General features: G+C 33.3%; 1 protein-coding gene and 1 long non-coding RNA gene across 2 annotated transcripts in view; one reads left to right on the top strand and one right to left on the bottom strand.

The window, feature by feature from the left end:
* Nucleotides 1-21,683, bottom strand: part of LOC135834775 (5'-AMP-activated serine/threonine-protein kinase catalytic subunit alpha-like) — a 66,998-nt gene that overhangs the window by 39,749 nt on the left and 5,566 nt on the right. The window contains exon 2 of the mRNA XM_065348747.1: nucleotides 10,315-10,535. Within this exon, the coding sequence (XP_065204819.1) occupies nucleotides 10,315-10,428 (114 nt within the window). The 5' untranslated portion in view covers nucleotides 10,429-10,535. The remainder of the gene's footprint in view (nucleotides 1-10,314; nucleotides 10,536-21,683) is intronic.
* Nucleotides 19,826-21,683, top strand: part of LOC135834780 (uncharacterized) — a 42,232-nt gene continuing 40,374 nt past the window's right edge. Inside the window, exon 1 of the long non-coding RNA XR_010556756.1 lies at nucleotides 19,826-19,864. This is a non-coding gene — a long non-coding RNA (uncharacterized LOC135834780). The remainder of the gene's footprint in view (nucleotides 19,865-21,683) is intronic.

The raw sequence follows: 21,683 nt of genomic DNA, 5'->3' as shown, positions 1-21,683 counted from the left end.
GTTTTTAAAGTTACTTTTTGGAAAAAAATTTCAAAAATTTTATTTTTCCCAATTGTAATTATTTTTTTAAACAAAACAAGAAAAAATGTTGATAATATCAGTCAGTGAATAATTTGCAAAAATATTTATTTTTTATTATTTTTTTTCAGCTGGCTGAATTCATTTTTCAGCGCTGTGGATACAAAGTCCTACCTTTTGCCAAAATTGTAAAAATCTCACCCTTCGTCCAAACTGCCAAAAAGTCTGGTTTCATGCAAAAAGTTTGCTTTTCTCTATAAAATTTCCAAAACGTTTCGCTTTTGTACCAAAAAATTGCGGAAAAGTATCTCTTTTTTGCTATAAATTGTTAAAAATGTTCGTTTTATTTTTTTTCTTTAATTGTCAATAGTCTAGCATAAGGTATAGACGAGAAGGTTGCATCTCCTCCTGCTGATTGTCTGGTACATATCTCACTCAAAAAGACTCGACTTTTATCATAACTGTCCCATAGTCTCGTTTGTCCCCGAAAATTGCTGAAACTTGTCGCATTTTCACCAGAAATTCCAAAAAGTCTCATTTATTTTCCAAAAATTTCACAAAGGTCTTGTATTTTTGCTAAAAAAAAAACTTCAAAAATTTCCAAAAAAATCTTGCTTTTTAATCGAAAAAGTGCAAAAAAGTGTCTATCAAATTTATGCTAAAAACTGCAACAAAAAAAATAGGTATGTTGCTTTGCCAAAAATTATCTACTAAAAAGTCGTGCCTTTTGCTACAATTGTCAAAGTCTCTCACTTTCTCAGAAAATGCTATATCTTTGTTGAGACTATTTTGTTGTTGTATTTCTATTTTTTGTTAATTTAATTTCTGTTGTTGGATTGTTGACGTTAAAGGCCAAGATGTCGGACATCATAAAATAAAACTTTTGATGATGATGATGATGATGATGATGATGAACAAAAGTTTCGCCATACTGTCAATATTGCCAAAAAGTCTCGTTCCAAAAAATGCTGAAAATTGTCAATTCAATGCCGAAAATTCCAAAAAGTCTCTTATTTTTTTCAAAAACTGCTCAAAAGCCTCGGATTTTAGCAATAAAATGCCAAAAAATTTCACTTTTTATAGAAAAATTGCTAAAAATTCTCACTTTGATGCCAAAAAGTCTCGCTTTTTTATCACAAAAATTGCAAAAAAATATCAACTAGTTGTGTGCATTAGAAAAGTCCTGCTTTGTGCTCAAAATTCACCACAATTTTTGCTTTGTATCGAAGATAATTTTCACTTCTTTATAAAAACTGCTAGCAAAAAACTCGTTTCTTGCCAAAAAAATAGCCAAAAAAGGTAACTTTGCATAAAAGCCTCACTTTTTGCCAAAATTGTCAAAAGTTGTTACTTTTTTGTCAAAATTGCCAATAATTTTGTTTTTTTATTAAAAAATGTTGGAAAAGCTTGACATTTTTACTAAAATTTACATACGTAGTTTTGCTGTTATTCCAAAATTTTTAAAAGGCAGTGCTGTTTGCAAAAATTGTTAAAGTCTCGTTTTTTGCCTTAAGTTGCCAAAAATGTGTTTTTTTCTTGGACAAAAAATCTAGTTTCACTGTTTTCCAGAAATTGATCAGATATTTTGCATTTTCGCCATAAATTGCCAACAAGCTTTGCTTTTTGCAGAAGATTGCAAGAAATTCTAGTCAGAAAGTCTTGTTTCAACATGAAAAAAATTGCGAAAAGGTGTATCACTTTTTTGTAGAGATGTGTCAAAAAGCAGGGATTTTTTTTCAAAATTGACAATTTTTGCTTTCTACCAAAATTGCCAAAAAACTGTATTTTTTACCAAAATTGTTGAAAAGTTTTACTTTTTCATCTACGAAATTGCCAAGTCTCTGTTTTTGTTAAAAGTGACAAAAAGTATTTCCTTTATCACAGAGGAGAGATCATCTTATGTTAAAGTGGTACCTGAAAGTTGAACATTCTCCAAGCCATCCTAATTTCTACAAAATGTTTTACTCTCCACTGGAAGAAAAGTATACTACTCGCACTTATAGCCCTATTGGCTGTCGTTGTAGAGATCTGCTGATTAATCTTCACATAGATCAGGAAGACATCAATGCCATAAAATATCAAGTGCAGCAAACGAGACTCTGTTCAGATTCAAGGGTTACACCATACAGGAAAAGTAGGAGAGAAGAAGTAGTGCTAACCAGATTATGAATTGGGCATACTGCAGACAAGCAACTGGAGCAATGTGACCCTTGTGGAAGGCCAATTACCATCATACACCTGATTAACCACTGTTCCAAATATAAGAAAGACAGAGAGCAAATTGTAAGGGAGCTTTACTTATGAAGATGTTCAAACAGACGATGAAAGTATATGTCAGAAGTTTTTCACCTTTTTGAAATGCATTGGGATCTAATACCTCATTTAGTGAATCTATTTTTTTGCTATGTTATTTTGTGAATTATTTTTTACTTGTTAGGTTGTCTGTACTTGGTTCATTTTGTTTATAATGTAAATGTATTGTGGACACAAAAAAGCCCAGATGCTGAAGCATCCTAAAATAATGTAATATTCATTCATTCATATAGTTTTTTGTAAAAAAAAATATATATTAAAAATTTATATTTTTTTACAAAAAAAAATTGAATTTAATCATTTTTACTTTTTTAAAAAAAATTTCAACAATTTCACTCTTTTGACATATTTTGCTGCGAATCTCTGCCTTTTGCTGTAATTGTCAAAGTTTTGCTTTTTGACAAAAATTTGTAAAAAGTATCGCTTTTTTGGCAAAAATTGCCCAAAATTCTTACTTTTTTGCCAAAATATTCAAAATCACATTACTTTTTTCTGAAAAATTGCCAAAAAGTCCTGCTTTTTACGTCCCAAAATATAGACCACAATTTTTCCCTTTTTACTATCATAACCAAAAACTCTCTTTTTCTTACCTTACGTCACCATCATCATATTTTTTTACTTCTTTATGTCCCAAAAATAGCCCAACTTTTGCCTTGAGTCAAAATTGCCAAAAAGTTCTCTTTTTTTGGTGAAAAATTGCTAAAACCGGTCGCTTTATAGCTAAAAAAATCAAACACGTTTTACTTTTTCTCACCAAAATCCTCACTTTTATGCCACAATTTTATACCAAAAGTTCTCGCCTTTTTATCAAGAGGTTAAAAACAGTCCAAATTTTTTGCCTATAATATTGTCAAACGGTCCTGCTTTTTGCAAAATTTTCAACGTCTCGATCGAATTTCATTATTAAATTGCAATTTAAATGTTTTATTTCGTGATTTTTTTTTTGCATTAAAAATTGAAATGTTCTGGTTTTTTGTGTGTTTTTTTTTACATTGAAATGTTTTGTTCACATTTTTTAATATTTTTGATTACTTTTTCAAACTTTTTTTGATCACTAAAATTACTTTTTTCTCAATGAATCATTTCAAATAATCACTTAATTCGCGATTCCTTTCTCCCTGTTCCAATCTAGCGGTTCAAAAACCATTCTCCTACCTACCACTCTGACAGCTCGCACGTGGACGAGTAAAATTTGAAAGTAATTTTTACGTCCTGCTCCTTTTTTTCCACCAAAAAAAAAACAAAAAAAACGTCCTTCAAAACTCTTGAGACTTATCTTCCTAATTTTTACAACCCCTTATTATTGGTAATATTCAACACGCCTGCAGTATATTTACCCTTTCAATGAGACCGACTTTGCGAACCGTCTCCTCGAATAAAACGAATCCCATATATGCGAATTGCGGAGCAAATCGACGCATCGAAAAAAGGCCCACGTCGTGGGCGTAAATAAAAAACGCCTCTGCTAGCTTTTTTAATCGTGTAAATCAACGAACTGGTCAAATTTAAGGGATTCGTTAATTAATAAAAACCCACGTCGAGACAAAAATTAAGCCTAAAGTAGAGGTCACGGTGTTTAATAAATTTTATATACTCGTATGTGCAATTACTCGCATAAAAATAATATTTCACGTGTTCCTTATCTTCTAAATTACGCGATAATTAATGTAGAAAAAAATTCATTCGACGGTTATAAATTAAAGGTGGTGTTGGTATAGTACCTACATAAGTTGAAGTATGTACTCGTAGTTCGTAGGTTGCCTTTTATTCATTCGATGACAAGAGTAATTTTAGGGGGTGCGTGTGTAATTAAGTTACCGAAGGGTGTCTCAAAACTGCTGTGTAAAGATTGTGGGGCCTTCACTATGGTCACCTTGGACTTTCGAGCATTAGAATTGAAATCAGATTCTTAAAATGGACTGTGGAAGAATGAAGATGGCAGGCATTAATTATTAGAATTTTTCTGATTCTCAAAAAACTTGATTGGGTACTTTTTGAACTGCTTTTTTAGCCTCCCCCCTTAAATTTTGTATAAAATAACTCTGGAAAAATTCCCATTCGGTGTCATTTGGACGCTGGAGGATGATGGAAACTCGTACTTGACCGACTCTTACGATTAGTCCCTACTTTGGGACACCCCTACATGTGTAAAATTCGATAAAACGCATATAAAAGCGTCTAAAAATAACTCGTTAATTTGAAAATTGAACGAAATTTTCCGCTAATTAATATTTCAAGATAACGAGCGACGGACTGTAATTATTTCAAGGATGATTGGCGGCCAGCATTTGTCCTTTGCTTACAAAATCAGCCTTTACTCGACCCGACGACTGGACTCTATTAAAGATGCATATCCTTTAATACCGAATGATAGGGCAATTACGTAGAAAATTATCGTCGGATTTTTACGACTGGAATACGTATATAGTGGCGACTCCGGCCAATAAATTTGCGACCATTTGGGTATAACGATGGATTATAAAAATTTTTAATAGTACCTTGAAATCTTGACGATGAAGGCAATTCCAGCCAACGATTAGTAAAATAATTAGCGAAACGTGTGGCGAAAAACATCATCCACAAATCCCCCCTTTGCTTTTTTATGCAGCTAGAAAAAAATTTATAATGGCGAAATTACATTTAATTGAAGTTGAAATTTTGCATCGCATCGTCTTTGGCGATGTTATATGTTTGCAACGATGAAGTTTTGAATTATGCATCGAAAACGGTTTGCAGTTTGTATAGAGAATTCGTTTGGGATTTGAAATGTGCTGCTGTGTACTTGCACTCGCGTACTTGTTTTTTTTCCTCTCTCGTTTTCGTTTCTTATTTTCCTTTTGTTTATATTTACCCGGATCTTAGCCCGGAGAACGTGCCGCGCCACGTGATAAATGACGGTCTTATATTTTAAAAAAAATTGTTAATGGGTGTGATTCTTTTACGTATACGAGTACCTACTCTTGGCGGATGTGTATTGACTTATCGCGGTCATTGCGAACGGACGCGAATGGTATTATTTTTGCTCGCGCATTATGATTTTATAAGGTTGAAAATATATTAAATTATGCGACTGTGGAGTGTGGAGTGTCGATTCGGTGAGGATGAGAGAGGAAAACCCAAACAGCTCGTCTTTGAAGATGATGTTCTGCGCAGAAACCGATAAAAGGAATATGGCAGGGTCGAGGGGAGTTACTATGAGCCGCATTTAAAAAACATATTGTCTCGAGTTGAGAAGAGTTATGGTTTCGAGTTTTAAAATTTTAACGTATTGAAATTTTATTACGGGTTTCAATTTTGTCAATTTTATTCAATTTTTTTTTAATTTGCATATTTTATGTGGCCTAAATAAATGCTCTGAATTTTAATGTTCGTGAAAGATTAAAATTTTCTCAGTTTTTGAAAATTTTTAGTGTATGAAATGAAATATTGAAACTTGCCATTTTTCATTTCAATTTTCAAAAATCTGTATGTATAGTACTTTGTCAACTCACTTTTTTCTGAAGCCATTGCTCTTCTTCGCCAATAACCGAAAAAAAGTCGTCGATATTCGTAGGATAAAAAATCATAAACATTCTTGATGTTTTACGACGAGTAAAAAAATGTGAAATCAAGTTGAAAGAATGTAATGAAAATCTCAGGTCTAGGTTTTAATTCATCGTATCTCTTCTCCCAAATTACTCTGCAGATTTCCAAGCTTTGACGTTTCTGATAATCTTCGAAGGAATTGGGAAAAGGAAATGAGAAAATGTGAACAAGAGAATTCGAAAAACCTTCTGAAACGACTTTTCATATTTTCACATTTTTGGTCTAAAGTGAAGGCCTGAAGGGTACCAAAAGTGCTACATATTTTTGTGTTTAACGTTTTTAATTTCTCATATCCTGCCTGAACAAGGATTAGAAATAAATAATATTTTTTTTTAGGGCGAATTTCGCCCCCTGTTCCACCCTCTTGATCTCTTGGTTAGTAAACTATTGAAAAAAATTCCATATCGATGCACTTTACCTAGAGGAAACAATTCCAATGCACAAAATGCATTGAGTGAAGAAGACGAGGTTGACCCTTCTACTTCGATGAAATTTTTCAGAAATTTTCATTTCATCAGTCAGGAGAAATTGACAAAAAAAAAAAAACAAAAAAAACATGGATTTACGTTCAATCAAACAGATGAATCACCTGCTCTCATTACACTTTGGTCAACTCCAAAAATATGTATTCTAAAGACCAAAACTTAGCATTTCAGATGCCATCTATGAACTAGTCAACCACACACACGATTTCTGACATGCTACATAATAATGAAAACCCTACTGGCATATTTTTATGACCCCCCCCCCAAGCTTTTGACAGAATAAGACATAATATCCTTGTAGCTAAATTAGAACATTATGGTATTCAGGGGGTTGCCAAAAACCTTATAAAATCCTACGGACGCAAAGGGTAAAACTTGTCTCTAAAGAAGGGATTGCAATATCTGACCCAGAAAACGTTACCATGGGAGTACCACAAGGTTCAAAACAAGGGTCATATTTTTTTCTCATATTATGTAAATGATTTTCCCCACTGCACCAAAAATAAAACTATACAATTTGCAGATGACAACACAGCAATAACAAAAGGAATAAATTGGACCCTAGCAGTTGAGGAAGCTGAAAACTCCCGAAAATAGATCTTCTTTCCCATTGTGTAATTGTATAATTACCTTCGCAAAGGGTGCTGCTCACCGTAATGAGCAATTAATGACCTTATAGTGACCTCCACGGAAGGCATAAACTGGACAAAATTCAATCTATTGAAAAAATGTATTTGGCCAGATATCGAACAACGTGTTTCTGAAGGCGCTGGTTCTGATTTAAAAAACTGTTTGACCTCAAGTGCAATTTGGTTGCTCTGGGAAGCTCAGTTTTGATTTCAATTCAGCATCACACAATTTCCCTTCCTTTAGGGGCCATTTTTTTCAAAAATAATCTAAAAATCCAAAATTTTTAATTTTGTGAAAGAATTTCACATTTTTTTAAAACCAAATTTAAGCTTCAGCACAATGGTTATTTTTACATTTTATGACCTGGAACCTGCTCCAATTGATCAAATCAACTCAAACTTGAGGAATGGGGTTCTTTTAGGACCTAGAATTGACCCCCACAGTTTGAAGGGTCAAAGTTGAATATTACAGAAAGGTCAGTTTTTTCGGAGGGGCATAATATGGCCCGAAATGAACAAAAAGGGTCAAAAATTATATCATAGGTCAGTACCTCCATTGTGATCAACATATCCAAATTTCAGCTTTCTCGGTCATCTCAATCTCATTTAAGGAGGAAAAAACCACATTTTACCCCTATTTTTGACTCCCCCACCCCTAAAATTGATCGGGGGTCCAAATTTTCAGCATACAATGAGAGGATGCCCCTCGAGTACTTTTTCCAAATTTCAACATTCCAACTCTATTTGACCTTTCTTCAGGGTCAAAAAAGTGGATTTTTGGGCTATTTTACGTGTTTTTGACATTTAGGAAAGCATAGCCCTTCCAAATTGACTTAGAGGATCCAAATTTTCACAGTACAATGGGAGGATGTACCCGAAGTTCCTTTTGCCGGTTTCAACCTTCCAACCCTATTTGACCCCATTCCCGGGTCAAATGTGTTTTTCGATGTTTAGGAAAGCCTACAGGCCCTCCAAATTGACCTAGAGGGTCCAAATTTTCACAGTACAATGGGAGGATGTACCCGAAGTGCCTTTTGCAGGTTTCAACCTTCCAACCTTATTTGACCACTTTCCAGGGTCAAAAAAGGTTTGTTACCATATTTTTTGAAGGGGGAAGAAGAGAGTCGGGTGAAGCCCGAGGGGGGGTTCAGGGGGGACGGAGTCGCCCCAAACACAGGCGAATCACAGGAGCGAAGCGAGGGTGCGAGTAGTTCAAGAGCCCTCAATGTTTCTGGCACAAAAATTTGGCTCTTACGTATAGCGGCAGACTGCTATGACTTTTTTTATTTTCAAAATATTTCCCTTTGAAGGAAATAAGTTACTGAATGTTATTATAAGTGACCTTTGGTTACTTTTTCAAAATGTTGGTTACTACAGGTTACTTTTATTCAAAAATTTAATTTTTCCAAAAATCTTCGTCCCAACTTTTTGAAAGAAAAAATGTTGATTAGAAACAAAATTCAAAGCTTCCCTTTTTTTGTAAAAATTGCCTCAAAGTCTCGCTTTTCTTCCAGAAATTGTCAGAAGTTTCTGTTAATAAAATTGTCTGTCTCGCTTTCTGCCTAAAATTGCGAAAAAATCTCACTTTTTTACCATTAATACCTGTTTTTTTTAATCAAAAATTGCAAAAAATTTCCAATAAGCCTCGCTTTTTTGCTGAAAATTGTCAACAAAAAAAAGCATCGCCTTTTGCTAAAATTGGCGAAATGTTGCTTTCAGTCAAAAATATCTGAAATCTTCGCCTTTATTCAAAATTGCCAAAAAGTCTCTTTTTTGCAAAATTTTCCAAAAGCTCGTCTTTTTCCTCAGAAATTGCTAAAAAGCCCTGTGTTTTTCTGAAATTGTCAAATTTTCTGTTTTCACCAAAAATTAACAAAAAGAATCGTTTTCTCCGAAAAATTGCAAAAAGGTCTGCTTTTTTGAGAGTAATTTTTAGAGTCTTGCTTTTTGCCTAAAATTTTCGAAAATTCTCTCATTTCACTAAAAATATCCTAAATGATGCCTCACTTTTTTGCTTGAAAATATTAAAAAGCCTAAAAGCCACACTTTTTTTCCAAAAACTAAGCGGAAGTCTCGTTTTTGTTTTGCCAGAAGTTGCCCAAAAACCCTGCCTTTTGCTATAAAATTGTCAAAATTTTGCATTTTTTTCAAAAAATAGGTTCTAGAAATTTTTACTTTTTTCTCAAAAAGTTTTGTTTCTTGTTAAATATTACATAATTCGAATTAAATATTACATAATTCGAATCGTTCTCTATTAAGAATGCATTTTTCTGTGAAGAGGGGGGAAGATGAAATTAAAGGATAATCTGATTCTTAGTAGGAAGGATCATCGTGATAAAAAAATGTCAAAAAATTCAGAAAAATTTCTACCTTGGGAATGTTCCTGGCGGTGAGAAAGATTCTGAAGTATTAATGAGCTGGTACAGGAATGAACCAATAAAAATTACAGGAATATTGTAAAAAAAATGCCTGGATACCCCCTCCAGTCATTATTATTTTTTTACTGAACGTATAAAAAGTTTCGGAACAATAATCGGCCTATTTTCAATGCTCAATAATTTCTCTCCATTTTGCTAACTTTGCTCTCGCTCATTCATTTCATTACAATGTCTCAACGCCCTTTTATAAAATTAGCTTTAAATTCTATATTTTGCTAGTTTTAACGAAGTGTCTAAATTTTGCAAATATTTCACCATCTAGTTTCATACAATAGACTTGGGCTCGAGTACCTACTTCCTAACTTTATTACTTACATTTAGAAAATTTCTCAACTTTTATCAGATTAGCGTTTTAATAACTTCTGCGAGCAGCGAGCTTAATCGTATCCGGGCTCTATCTGTAAATCCTTCGCTAACAGCTTAACGCCAGTAATAAAAAATCACTTCGCCTTTTAAGCTCACGCTCACTCTTTCTGAAAAATGAATTCAAATCGTATATACTATACAACACAAAAGTCTCGTAGTAGTTCGTAAAGTGAAAGAAAAACGAGGGCCCTGCACACACTATACAGTACACTGTTACAATGAGAACTTGAAAAGGTTGCAAAAGAACCGAGATCCTCGTCCCATCTCGTAACTTACGTAAATTGACTACACGTAAAATGTGACCTCACGAGTAAAACTTTCGATATAAATGTTAAACTGTGAAAAATATTCATCCAGTGACGCGAGCATTGTGCTTAAAGAATCGATGCGGCGACGATAAAATATATACGTACTATACGGAAACGATATATACGGAAACGATATATACAGTCGACCATGTCGAGAAAAACTTCGACTTACTTCAGTTTTCGTAATTCGATGTCTGGCTAATTTAACTTCGGCAAAATTTCCTTTTCCGATTCTCCTCTCGATGGTATAGAATCCAACCCTCTCCAGCTTGTAACCGTCTCCCATTTTTTTTCTCGGTTAAATACAGTCTTCGGTATCTATTTTACATTCGTATCGGTCGGTGAGTTCATTTTTTCGAATCTGCTTCGAAATTAGATTTCCTCTTCGTACACCTTGGAAAATAACGAGAAAAAGAATAAGTACAAAAAATCCATAGTAGTGGTAAAAAAAATTAATAACCGGTGTAAAATATGAATTTAATAATAATATAAAAAATTACATATACATAATACGTACTAGTACTACGTATCTACAAGAGTAGGTAATAACAATGGTACGTGGTGCGGTTAAATAGAAATATGAGAATGAGAAACCTAACAAAATGTTTGAAAAGTACAATATAAACGAGAACGCTTTTTCCGTATCAGATTTCCTTTCGTTATTTCGCTATATTATATAGCTTTTTTGTAAACATTTCGAATTACGTATAAATATTGGGTAAAGTTGTCGTTACTTGAGATGTAGCCTGGCCTTGTCACATATAAGTACGAGCACCGGTAGGTAACATTCGGTTGCAACAATTTTAATACTATAAATTTTTAAACTGCGAACAAATTTTCGCCTATATTGTTTTCTTTCTACCTCTCACAAGCTCGCTTTTACAATTGTCTTTTTATTAGAATAATATAGAGAAAGCAAATGTTCGCCAAGATGGTATAGGAATTTTGCTCCATTCGAGAGAAAGAGAATCCCTTTACATATACTCGAGTTGATCCCCAAATTGGTCATATTTTCACATTCGTGTGGCGGTATTTTTATGGACAAAAAGGATTACGTCTACGATGTTTTTCGTTCCGAGTTGCATTTTCCGATTTCGAGTTCACCTTTTCGCTAGGTATGTATGTAGTATAACGTCATTCTTATAGTACACCGAGTTGACGTATCTCGAAAGTAATCTCTATCTAAACAGATGCGTACGAAATGAGAACACGAGCGGAGCGTACGACCAGCGAGAGTTTTTTTTTTTTACGTAGGTATTTCGAATGCGTCATAAAAGTATTTGATTTGTTCGTGTATTATGGCTTATGGCGTTCGAGTAGCGGCGATTTGACGTTTGTATTCTCCTGAGCTGTTGTGAATGACATCATGATATTTGAAAATTAATTTTCTCCCACTGATGGAGCGATTTTTCACCACCGTCGAGTCACCTTTTTTATGCATCATCATTATACTCGTATTTTAGCGAGAGGAACAGATATATGTACTACGTACATACAAGTGTAAGTAATGAGTTTTCAACACATCCAGACCGGATGGAATTACCACCACGACGTCGTGGAAATCTACTCGTATTAAATTAACGGGTTTGTTGTTGGTTTGGCGTTTGCGTTTACGCGCCGTTTATACCATGATTAAATGATGCAGAAATTCGTGTAGAATGAAGAGGAAATGATAGCGAGGATTTTTATGTAGGCTTATAAGATTAGGTTTTGTACTGTTGACGATGACCAGGAAGTGAATTGGTAGGTCAACTCGTGAATTAAGAAAAATCATTGAACGCTGGAGAGTTGAGAAGATCTCGTCATAAATAATCTGTGATACAATTTCGTACAGACGTGGTAATGAGTCCGGGGTTTCCTGTCATGATTGAGCCCCCCCCACACTCACACCCCTAAAATTTTTAAAACTTGGATTTTTTAGAGAACGTGTGAAACAAATTTCATTTTTTGATTGTTTTTGGATGACAATTTTTAAAAAAAATTGAATTTCTTTCAGTTTCACCACCTATCTACAGTAGGTACATTACTTTTTTCGTCCAAAAACTCATCATTTTTTGGCCAATTCTGCCTTCGATCCCTCTTCCTTCTTCTTAAGATTAGGGTGATTATCTGAAAAATACTCTTTTATTTTGTTCTCACGCATCTCTATAAATTGATGGAAGGGAAGGGGAGAGGTAAAAAGAGGAGTTTCTCCAGAAATGAGCTTATTAAGTAGCCTAAAAAAGGCAGGTCAACATTGGATCAGCTAATACATAAAACTTCAACAAGAAATCTTAGATGGTTCCACACCTGGCCAGTATACAACTTGTGTTTTCTTTGACATGACATAGAGATAGCGTTTGATAGGATACCAAAACAAGTTATTATGAGCTCATTGAAAAATCTCAAGCTCAAAGGAAATTTACCTCTTTTTATATCATCATTTGTAAGGAATCGAACATTCAAAATCCGGCTGAACACAACTTACTCTGGCATTTATACTCAAGAAATTGGCACACCCCAAGGTGCAGTAATTAGTCCCATATTACTCATACTGGCAATGAATGATATAAAAAACGTGATACTCAAACCAGTAAATTACTCACTATTTGCTGACAATTTGGCGATCTTTATTAGAGCAAAATCAATCAACAAACTTCAAAAAAGTCTGCAAGAAACAATAAATCACACCTCGGGAGTAATAAGGTGACATCTAAAAAAAAAAAATGATTTTGATGTTTTTGCATTTTTGGGGCTTGTATGACCCCCCTCAACCAAAGATTTCACTTTGAGTTGGATACATTATCTAGATCTTGTAAAAAACGCAAATGGCCTAACTCAAAATTTCAACAACATTGCAAGTTGTTTGGAGTTATAAGGGTACATCTCAAAAAACTCCACCTTTTTTGAGCAAATTTCGTACTTACATACAAAGTGTTAACAAATAGTTTTGATTGTTTTGAATGTTTGTCAGTTAGAAATACTCGTAGTCACAAGGAGCGCATTTTTTATTGGTTTGTACCAAATGGAAAAAAATTTTAAATTATTGATCACTTTTCAGAAAAATGAATTTGCTCATATAATGAAATTTTAGTTTTTTGAGAAAAACTCAAAAACTAAGCACTCTAGAAAAAAACTAACGTCATTGTGTCGATTGGAAATTTAATTCTCTACAACTTTGTGATCATGAATTTTTTTTTGGATGCTTCCTTTCGCCTCCACATCAACTTTAATGAAAGGTTCTAACTCAAAATGTTTTCCAAACATTGAAATATTTCCTCTTTAAGATTTTATTTTTCAAAGTGTTCTCATGCTAAATGAAGGTAGGATACCAGATCTTTAAAATGAGGTGCTATTCATTCCTCACAATTAATTATAAGTTGATAAAAATAATGAATCAAGTTTTTAAAAAAAAGAAAATCACTCTCCTGTAAAATTTCACTTTTTTGAGATGCCACCTTATTACTCCCAAGGTGCGAAATCATCTACAGAGGTGGATTACTGAAAAAGGACTGAGATTTTCACTGAAACAAAACTGTTATTATCAACTTTCATCACAAATGTGGGCCCACACAGAGCATCAACCTTCAAATCTACAATACTGAAATTTGGTCTGAGCATGCTGCTAAGGCAAGCGGGACTCAAGCGGGAAACCTCTCGAAATTTTACATTATTTAAGGAAGAAAAATAATTTCTAGGCAAAAAATGTTTGAAATTTACATGTTTCAAAAATTAATTGAAAAAATTAAAATGTTTTTATAAGAAAAAAAGTGAAATTTCAAGCGGTCTCCCGCTAGCTTTATGTACAAAAATTGGTGCACTATGCTTTTGTGCTCAACCCAAATTACAAGTATGTAGTCCTGTTCATAAATTTCTAGGACTCAGTGGCATAGCCAAGGGGGTGCGGGTGGGGGTGAAGTGGGCCATGCCCCCCTTGCAAGTGAAAATTTGAAAGAAAACATGCAAAAGTGGATGTTTTTTCTAACAATCTCGGCTCTTGCTTTGCTCAAGCAGTAATTTTGCCTTCATGGCGGTTCATTTTCATGAAATCACCACACATCATGATAGGTTTCTAGAAACTTCCCGCACAACAATTGTCGATGTTGACATTTACATTGACTACGTTTTTTTTCAACATAATGATGGAAAAGTGATCAATTAATTATTTAGTAGGAATCTTCTGTAAACATTCAAAAATATGATCTTGTTCAATGAGGAAAACAAATTTTTTAGGGCATTGATGAAATTATTCACGTTTCCACAGTTTGGAGTTGTAGATGATATGTGAGGGAGCATACGGAAAGGGACCTAACGACCAAAAAAAAAAAAAAAAGTAATTTCAGAGAACTTTTTTTTTTTTTTTTTTTTTTTGGTCGTTAGGTCCCTTTCCGTATGCGCCCTCACATATGATGTTGATATTGTGGATGTATTTGTTGATGTCAAATTTCACATCAACATTAACATCAACATGTCGACATGAAAATGGATTAGTTTAGTACTCTTAGATAAAGTATTGCACTGTCTTTGATATAAGGAATTTCTTTTCAACTTTTTGATTATACAGACTATTTGTCTGTACCTACTTCTTCAGAAGTGGACTTTGCATCGATGCTGTTTTCAGTAGAAGCAATAGCCACATTAGAGGAAATCATTTTGGAAAAAAAATTAAAAATTTTCAAACTCAAATTTGCAGGTGGTTGACATAAATTTTGATGTGAATGTCGATCCATCCACATCCGTCACTTTTGGATGCCCCATGTTGATGTGAATTTCGACCCTGTGTCGAGCCAATTGTTGACACAAATGCACATCAACATCAGTTGACAATTACATCAACAATTAGCTCAACACGGGGTCAAAATTCAGATTGACATGTGGCATCCAAAAGTGATGGATGTGGATGGGTCAACATTCACATCAAAATTAGCATGGTCATTGTTGTATGGGTTACTCCTCATTTCGATTTTTCATGCATAAAAATCTAGTTTTGCCCCCTCCTTGAGAAAATCCTGGCTACGCCACTGCTTCGACTCTATCTAGATGAATGTATGAATTGGAAGACTCACTTCAACTATGTTAAACAGAGAGGAAACAATGCTATCAATATTATGAAAAAACTCAGTTATACTAGATGGGGTGTAGACAGATGGGCATTATTATGAGTATAAACAAGTCACCTCCAATCCATTATTGACTACGGATTGATTATCTATAATTCAGCTGCCAAATCAGACCTACATAAATTAAGTTCCATTAGAAATCACGTTAAATTAAATTCCATTAGAAATCACGCTCTTTGTCTCTGTATAGGAGCTTTCTGCACAAGCCTCATCTCAAAACTTATCACAGAAGTAGGCACCACCACTCTGCAAGAAAGGAGAAACTGCCTTCCTCTGAAATACTATCTCAAGATTGGCATGAACCCATACCACCTCAACTACCTGAATTACTTCAAGATTTTTCATCCAAGCCTTGAAAACCAATACACTACCTATAAACCTTTTGGAAATCACACTAGAGAACTGCTTGCCTCCTACAATATTTTTTTTTTTTTTTTGTGGGTGTTTATAATTACAAGATTATTACACCCGTAAGGGGGGGGGGGCTAGATTTGGTTTGTGAGGCCGATGTTTTCTACTAGGGAGATGAATTTTTGTATTTCTGAGGGTTCGTCAGGGATAGTAGGTGGGTTTTCTTTTATCTGTAGTGTAAGTCTGTTTTGTTTTAGTTGGGGACAGTTGAAAAGTATGTGTTGGATGGATATGGGTTCGTTTCTGCAAAATTGGCATGAGGGTTTTGGTTCTTTTTGGTATAAGTGGTTATGAGTAATTTTTGTGTGGCCTATTCTTAGTCTGGTAATCAGGATTTCTTCTTTTCTGTTCAGGTGGCCTAGATTTTTCCAGGGGAGAGTAGTTTTTTTATGTTGGAAGAGCTTGTTTGAAGTTTGTTGTGACCAAAAGTTCTGCCAGTTAGTAAATGTGTTGTTATTGATCCTGCCAACTTGACTGATATCAAAGGAAAAATTTAATCTTATAAAAACATTATACCGCCAAATCCAGTCACCTCATATCGCTTAAGCAGGTGAGAACCGAGAAGAAGTAATTTTAGCTAGGATCCGCATAGGCCACACCACATTCACACACAGTTCACTTTTCTAGGAAAAATTTCTGAAAAAATGCCCAACTTGTGATACAAATGTGACCATTCAACATATACTGGACTCATGCATACAGTACTACTCATATTATAAACCAAATGTAGAAAATATACTAGGCAATCCAAATACAATCATCTGAAAGCTGATGATGAAAATCTGTACCAAAAATTGTTCATTTTTTTAAGTGTCTAATTTATTCAATGATAATAAAACAAATTATCAATTTTTCTTGGTGCTTTTCTCAATTTTTTTCTTTCAATGTTATTTTTCTTTTTGCGTTTTTTTAGTACTTACCTTTATTAATTTGGTACTACACTTGTTTTTAATCTAATAAAAAAAATTTTGAACGAATTTCCTCAATAACCCGGTTTTTAAAAACTTGAATGGAAGTGAATAGTGATATTTTTCTTCATGAATAGAGTACTTTTACCTGCAAAAATAGTGTTGAGGGAAAATTCGCCCAAAAGCATTTTTAATGAGTAAAAATTAAGTTAATTTGAAAAAAAAACCTAAAAAATGACATTTTTAAGCTTCTTTAAAAAAAAAAAATTGTAAAAATAAATTTTAAAAAGACTGTTTTTTTGCTCAAAAATATTCCTATAAAATGCAATTTTTATAATATTTTATTGTTTCAAAACATTTATTTCAATTTGCACAAAATTCATGCCAGGATTCAAGAGGAGGGCAAATGAAAATTTTAAGGTGTGAAAAAGTCACAATGTGACATAATTTTCTAAAATCCTTCATATTGTACGATTATTTGATGAAAATACATATTTGCTGGAGTAATCTTACAATTGGCATAATTTTTCTGTAAAAAAAAAAAAAAATTGCTCAACAAACAATAAAATGCCTAAATTTTCATCCACAAGGGTGTGATAGCTCTCTTCCTTCCCGGATTAGGTCCCATAAAATTTTGAAGAAAAAAAACTTCTGATCGACCACTTTTCTCGTTCTCTTTCATATACCTTCAAGCTTTCACTGAAACTTGAAAAAAAAAGAAACATTTTAATTTTTCAAATCAAAAACGATTGATATTTCCGTTGTTGAAGACTTGAAAAATGATCCAAATTTGGAAAAACAATTCTCAATGTCGGAAATTTAAAAAAAAAAAAAAAAAAAAAACTTTGAGTAGGTACCTTACCTACTTGTAATAACCAGCAGTCTTGATACATTTTTGTGAGAAAACTTTAATTATTATTCTTTTTTTTTTTTTACTCGAAAAAATGATGTATTTATTTATTTATGCGAGTATATATAGTCCTAAATTATTCCGTTTTTCGGAAGTTTCAAGGTTTCGAATAGGATAGTTTTGGTAATTCCGAAGAAGCTTATTCATCTACTATTGAAATAATGAGACGATACATGTTCATTGTTCATCATTACTAAATTCACTTTTTTCTAGCAAATTACCAAAAAAACCAGTCACTTATGGCTTACTCTGAGTTTTGTATATGCCCTACTTTATACATATAATATACCAATTTACCTTGTATTAACATAGATAATTGTACTTCGTTAATTTTGATACGATTTAATTAAGCCATTATAATGTTAAGACTTTTAGAGGAAACAAGGCTATAATTATCATTTTGTTTTGAGGAAGCTCGAGATCAAATTTCAGTTTTCAACGTAGATAATATTTATTTAAAAATGTGGCCATTTTTTCCGAGTTTTGTGTAAAAGAAAAAGAGGTAAAAATGGAGACTGTCGTCGACGATGTTTTTCAATACCTACCAATGAACATTCAAAATTTTAAAAATTCTCAGTTTTTTCTATGGCTTGACTTTTTTTGTTCAAAGTTAAAAATAAATCTGTCAATCATACGACCGCCTCGAACACGCGGTATAATCTTTGGAAAAACTTGAGAAAATTTTCGACCATTTTTGAAAAAAGAAAGAGAGAGAGAGAGACCCGTTGGTGAATTTTTCATTAAGAATTTTTCCTCTAATTTTGACCTTGATTCGATGAATTTTTCATGTACTTTGGCTACAAAATTGAAATTTTTCTCGTCTGGGGTATACTCGTGGCATGCATTTCAGACGCTCGAAAAGAGACTTTTTGGAGAGTAAATTTCCACAGGTATATTATATCGCGATACGTAGACATACCTACGTATAAGGACAACCTGTGAAATGTGAATATATTTTCCCACGGGACTTCATTTAGCTCTCAGTGGTCTAGTTTAGAACAGTATAGGAAAAAAATCGACCATTTGTACATCGACGACGACGATGTTTATTTTGCACACAAAAAAGAAGAAAAAATACACCATGTAACCATAATCAACTGTAAATATCGGGTCTATTTTCAATGTCGGTGTCTGGTCGATGATTTCGAGGTAGATTTGCATATACACATAGGTAATAGAGGTATAGGATACCTATACTAATTGACGATTCATCGGAATAATACTTATTCCCGATACGAACGTACATAATGCTATCATCGCCGCAAAGAGTAGGTATGAATAAAAGAGAATAAAAATGGTAATAAAGTAATTCGCGCTTTATCACTATTACCTCATCAGCATTGTCCTCGCGGTCGTCGTAATCATTATTGTACGACCTTCGTGAAATAATATACAAAAAGACTCGCGAATCGATTAACATACTCGATCATTTTTCATTTTGGTTTGCGTATTATATACGAGTAAGTAATGCTGAGATAATGCTGAGGTGGTTTAAGAAGAGTGTTGTCTGTTTCGTTGTTATTGATCGAGCTGAACGACCTCTTGAGGTGTTTCGATGAGTCCAAGAGTGCTCGAATAACAGAGTATCTTTGGAGTTTGCAGACTCTTTGGATTACTGAAGCACTCTTCGTGAACTGATATCACAAAACAACCAATGAAACTAGAACGATCAATGACTTGGCGATCGAAGCGGGAATATTTATTTTGCAAGTCAAGAGGTCGCTGAACTTTCTCGTATGAAAGATTGCACTGTGGTTTTTGACAGTGACAGTGGCAAAAAGGAGATTCACAATATTAATTTTCTAAAATAGGTACCTATGTACATATTTTAATTGATAATATTTTTTCAGATTCAGTTTTGGTTTTTACTCAAGATTTTTTGTTTTGAAAATTTTTCATGTTTTTAGTCTATTGAAATTTTCGTCAAAACTTTTCTGTACCTAAATTCAGAAAAAAATATAAAGTGATCAAAAATTCATTAATTGAAATTTTTTTCAGAAAAAGTTGCGTCATTTTTCTAAATGTGTTGGTCAATTGAATAAACCCCCCCTTTCTTTTGATTTAGTTTCAAGATTTATGATTCTAAAGACACAACTTATAACATGCTAATTTTATCGCATTTTCGTAGGAGAATGTGAGCTTGAGCCATGAAACAAAAAAATTTTGTCGCCATCTTACAATGAATTCAAGTTTGAGAATTTAATTGACCTCAGAAAATTTTAGGTCATACCTATAACCTATTTAAATTGATTTAGTAGACTTTTTTGACATAACATGTGTATTTATTGAATGCTTTCTATTTGTCAATCTGCTAATCGACCATCAATTTTGCTTTTTTATTGTTTCAGGTGAATGAAAAATATTTTTCACAAGAGTAAGGGAGCATAATTATGGGTAAGTTGACTAGTTTTGATTTAGGTATTCAAAAATGCATCGTTTTTTAAACTACGAGTAGGTAAATACCTGAAATACAACCATTCAGGCATTTTTCTAACCGTTTAATTTTGACTGCTCTTCTCGCTTCAAATGATGCCCCAATTTCCGTGTTTTTATAAATTATTTCAAATGCTGCAATCGAGAAAATCCAAAATCTCTTGGCGAAATTTTCATTATTGTAAATTTTTTTTTGTGAGAATTTGACTGATTTTTCTATTTTTCTGGCAACTTTTATGCGTTTTTGATCTTTTGGTGTTTTTTTTTCAATATTAAATCAAAAAATGTATCCATCCTTTCAATTTTTTTCCCTCGAGTATTATGCATGGAAGTTCCTTCCTTTTGCTCTTCGGAGTCAATTTCAATTCAAGTTCAATTTTTTCATCCTTATTTAGCTTGTTTCAAATCATATTGGAGTAAAAGAACCCACCCCCTGTTTAACAAATTGGACTTGCCAGAGTGAGTCCCGAACAAATCAATTGATGCTTTTTGTGGACAAATTCATTATTGAAAACTTTTAATAATTTTGATTTTCATGAAAAAACATTCATTTTTACAAAAACAAAAGTACTTCAGATGTAAACTGCCCTGTTCAAGATTTTTCTAATCTGTTTGGGAGTTGAGGAAAAATTTCAAGGGAGGGAAGTGGAGTCCCGAGTGAAGTCATATTCGACAAATGTTGAAATTTTTAATTTTTTTCTAAGTTTTTGGAAAAAAAGTATTCTAAAAAAACACCAAATATCAGCAAAATGATTGGAAATTCAATTCTCTATCACGTTGGTTCTTGCAGGCATCTGAATTGGTCCTTTTTATAAGGAACTTGTTCTTTTTTTCAATCTTGGTCCTTAAAAGTCCTCTTTTCCCAGAAAGACCTTTTTAGATCCTTATTTTCATGATTTTCACTCGCCTTAAAAAAAATTATAATTGTACCTATAAAAAAAACACTCACGCATTAAGCGTGAGAATACCGACTTTTCTCTAAATAAAAATATTTTATAAACGAATTGATTCGTTTTTTTTTTTAAACACTTGTACAGCAATTGATTTGTTTACAATCGAATAGAATCATTTACAAACGATCGGGGATTGAACAAATTGATTCATTTCTAGGTGAATCACTCGCGAACGAGTTGATCAATAGTTACTGAATCATTCGTGAACGAATTGATTCGAATAAGTGACTCGTTCGCGAACGAATCGATTCATTTACTCAATTTTTGATGAATCATTCGCGAACGAATTGATTCGTATGAGTGACTCGTTCACGAACGAATCGATTCATTCACTCAATTTTTAATATATCATTCGCGAACGAATAGATTCGTATAAGTGACTCGTTCGCGAACGAATCGATTCATTCACTCCATTTTTGGTGAATCATTCACGAACGAATTGAATTATTTTTTCTGAATTATTCGCGAACGAATCAATTCATATGATTAATTTTTGGTAAATCATTCACGAACGAATTTATCAATTGTTAGTAAATCATTCGCGAACGAATATAGTTGATAAATTAGTCGCGAATGACTCGATTCATTGAATTATTTTTCGTGAATCATTCGCGAACGACTCGATTTATTCAATTTATTTTCGTTGAATTGTTCACGAACGAATTGACGGGTCTGTTAATCAATTGCCAATGAATCATTCATGTATTAATTTTTCATGAATCATTCGCGAACGAATCGAATTATTCGATTGATTTTTGGTAAATTATACAGGAACGAATTCGAAATAAGAAAATCGATAAATTTCAACATTTTCTGTCAAAAATCCA

Source organism: Planococcus citri, chromosome 2, assembly GCF_950023065.1.
Source record: "Planococcus citri chromosome 2, ihPlaCitr1.1, whole genome shotgun sequence".
Taxonomy (NCBI): domain Eukaryota; kingdom Metazoa; phylum Arthropoda; class Insecta; order Hemiptera; family Pseudococcidae; genus Planococcus; species Planococcus citri.
The sequence above is the reverse complement of the archived record's forward strand: the minus strand, read 5'-3'. Positions and strand labels throughout refer to the sequence as shown.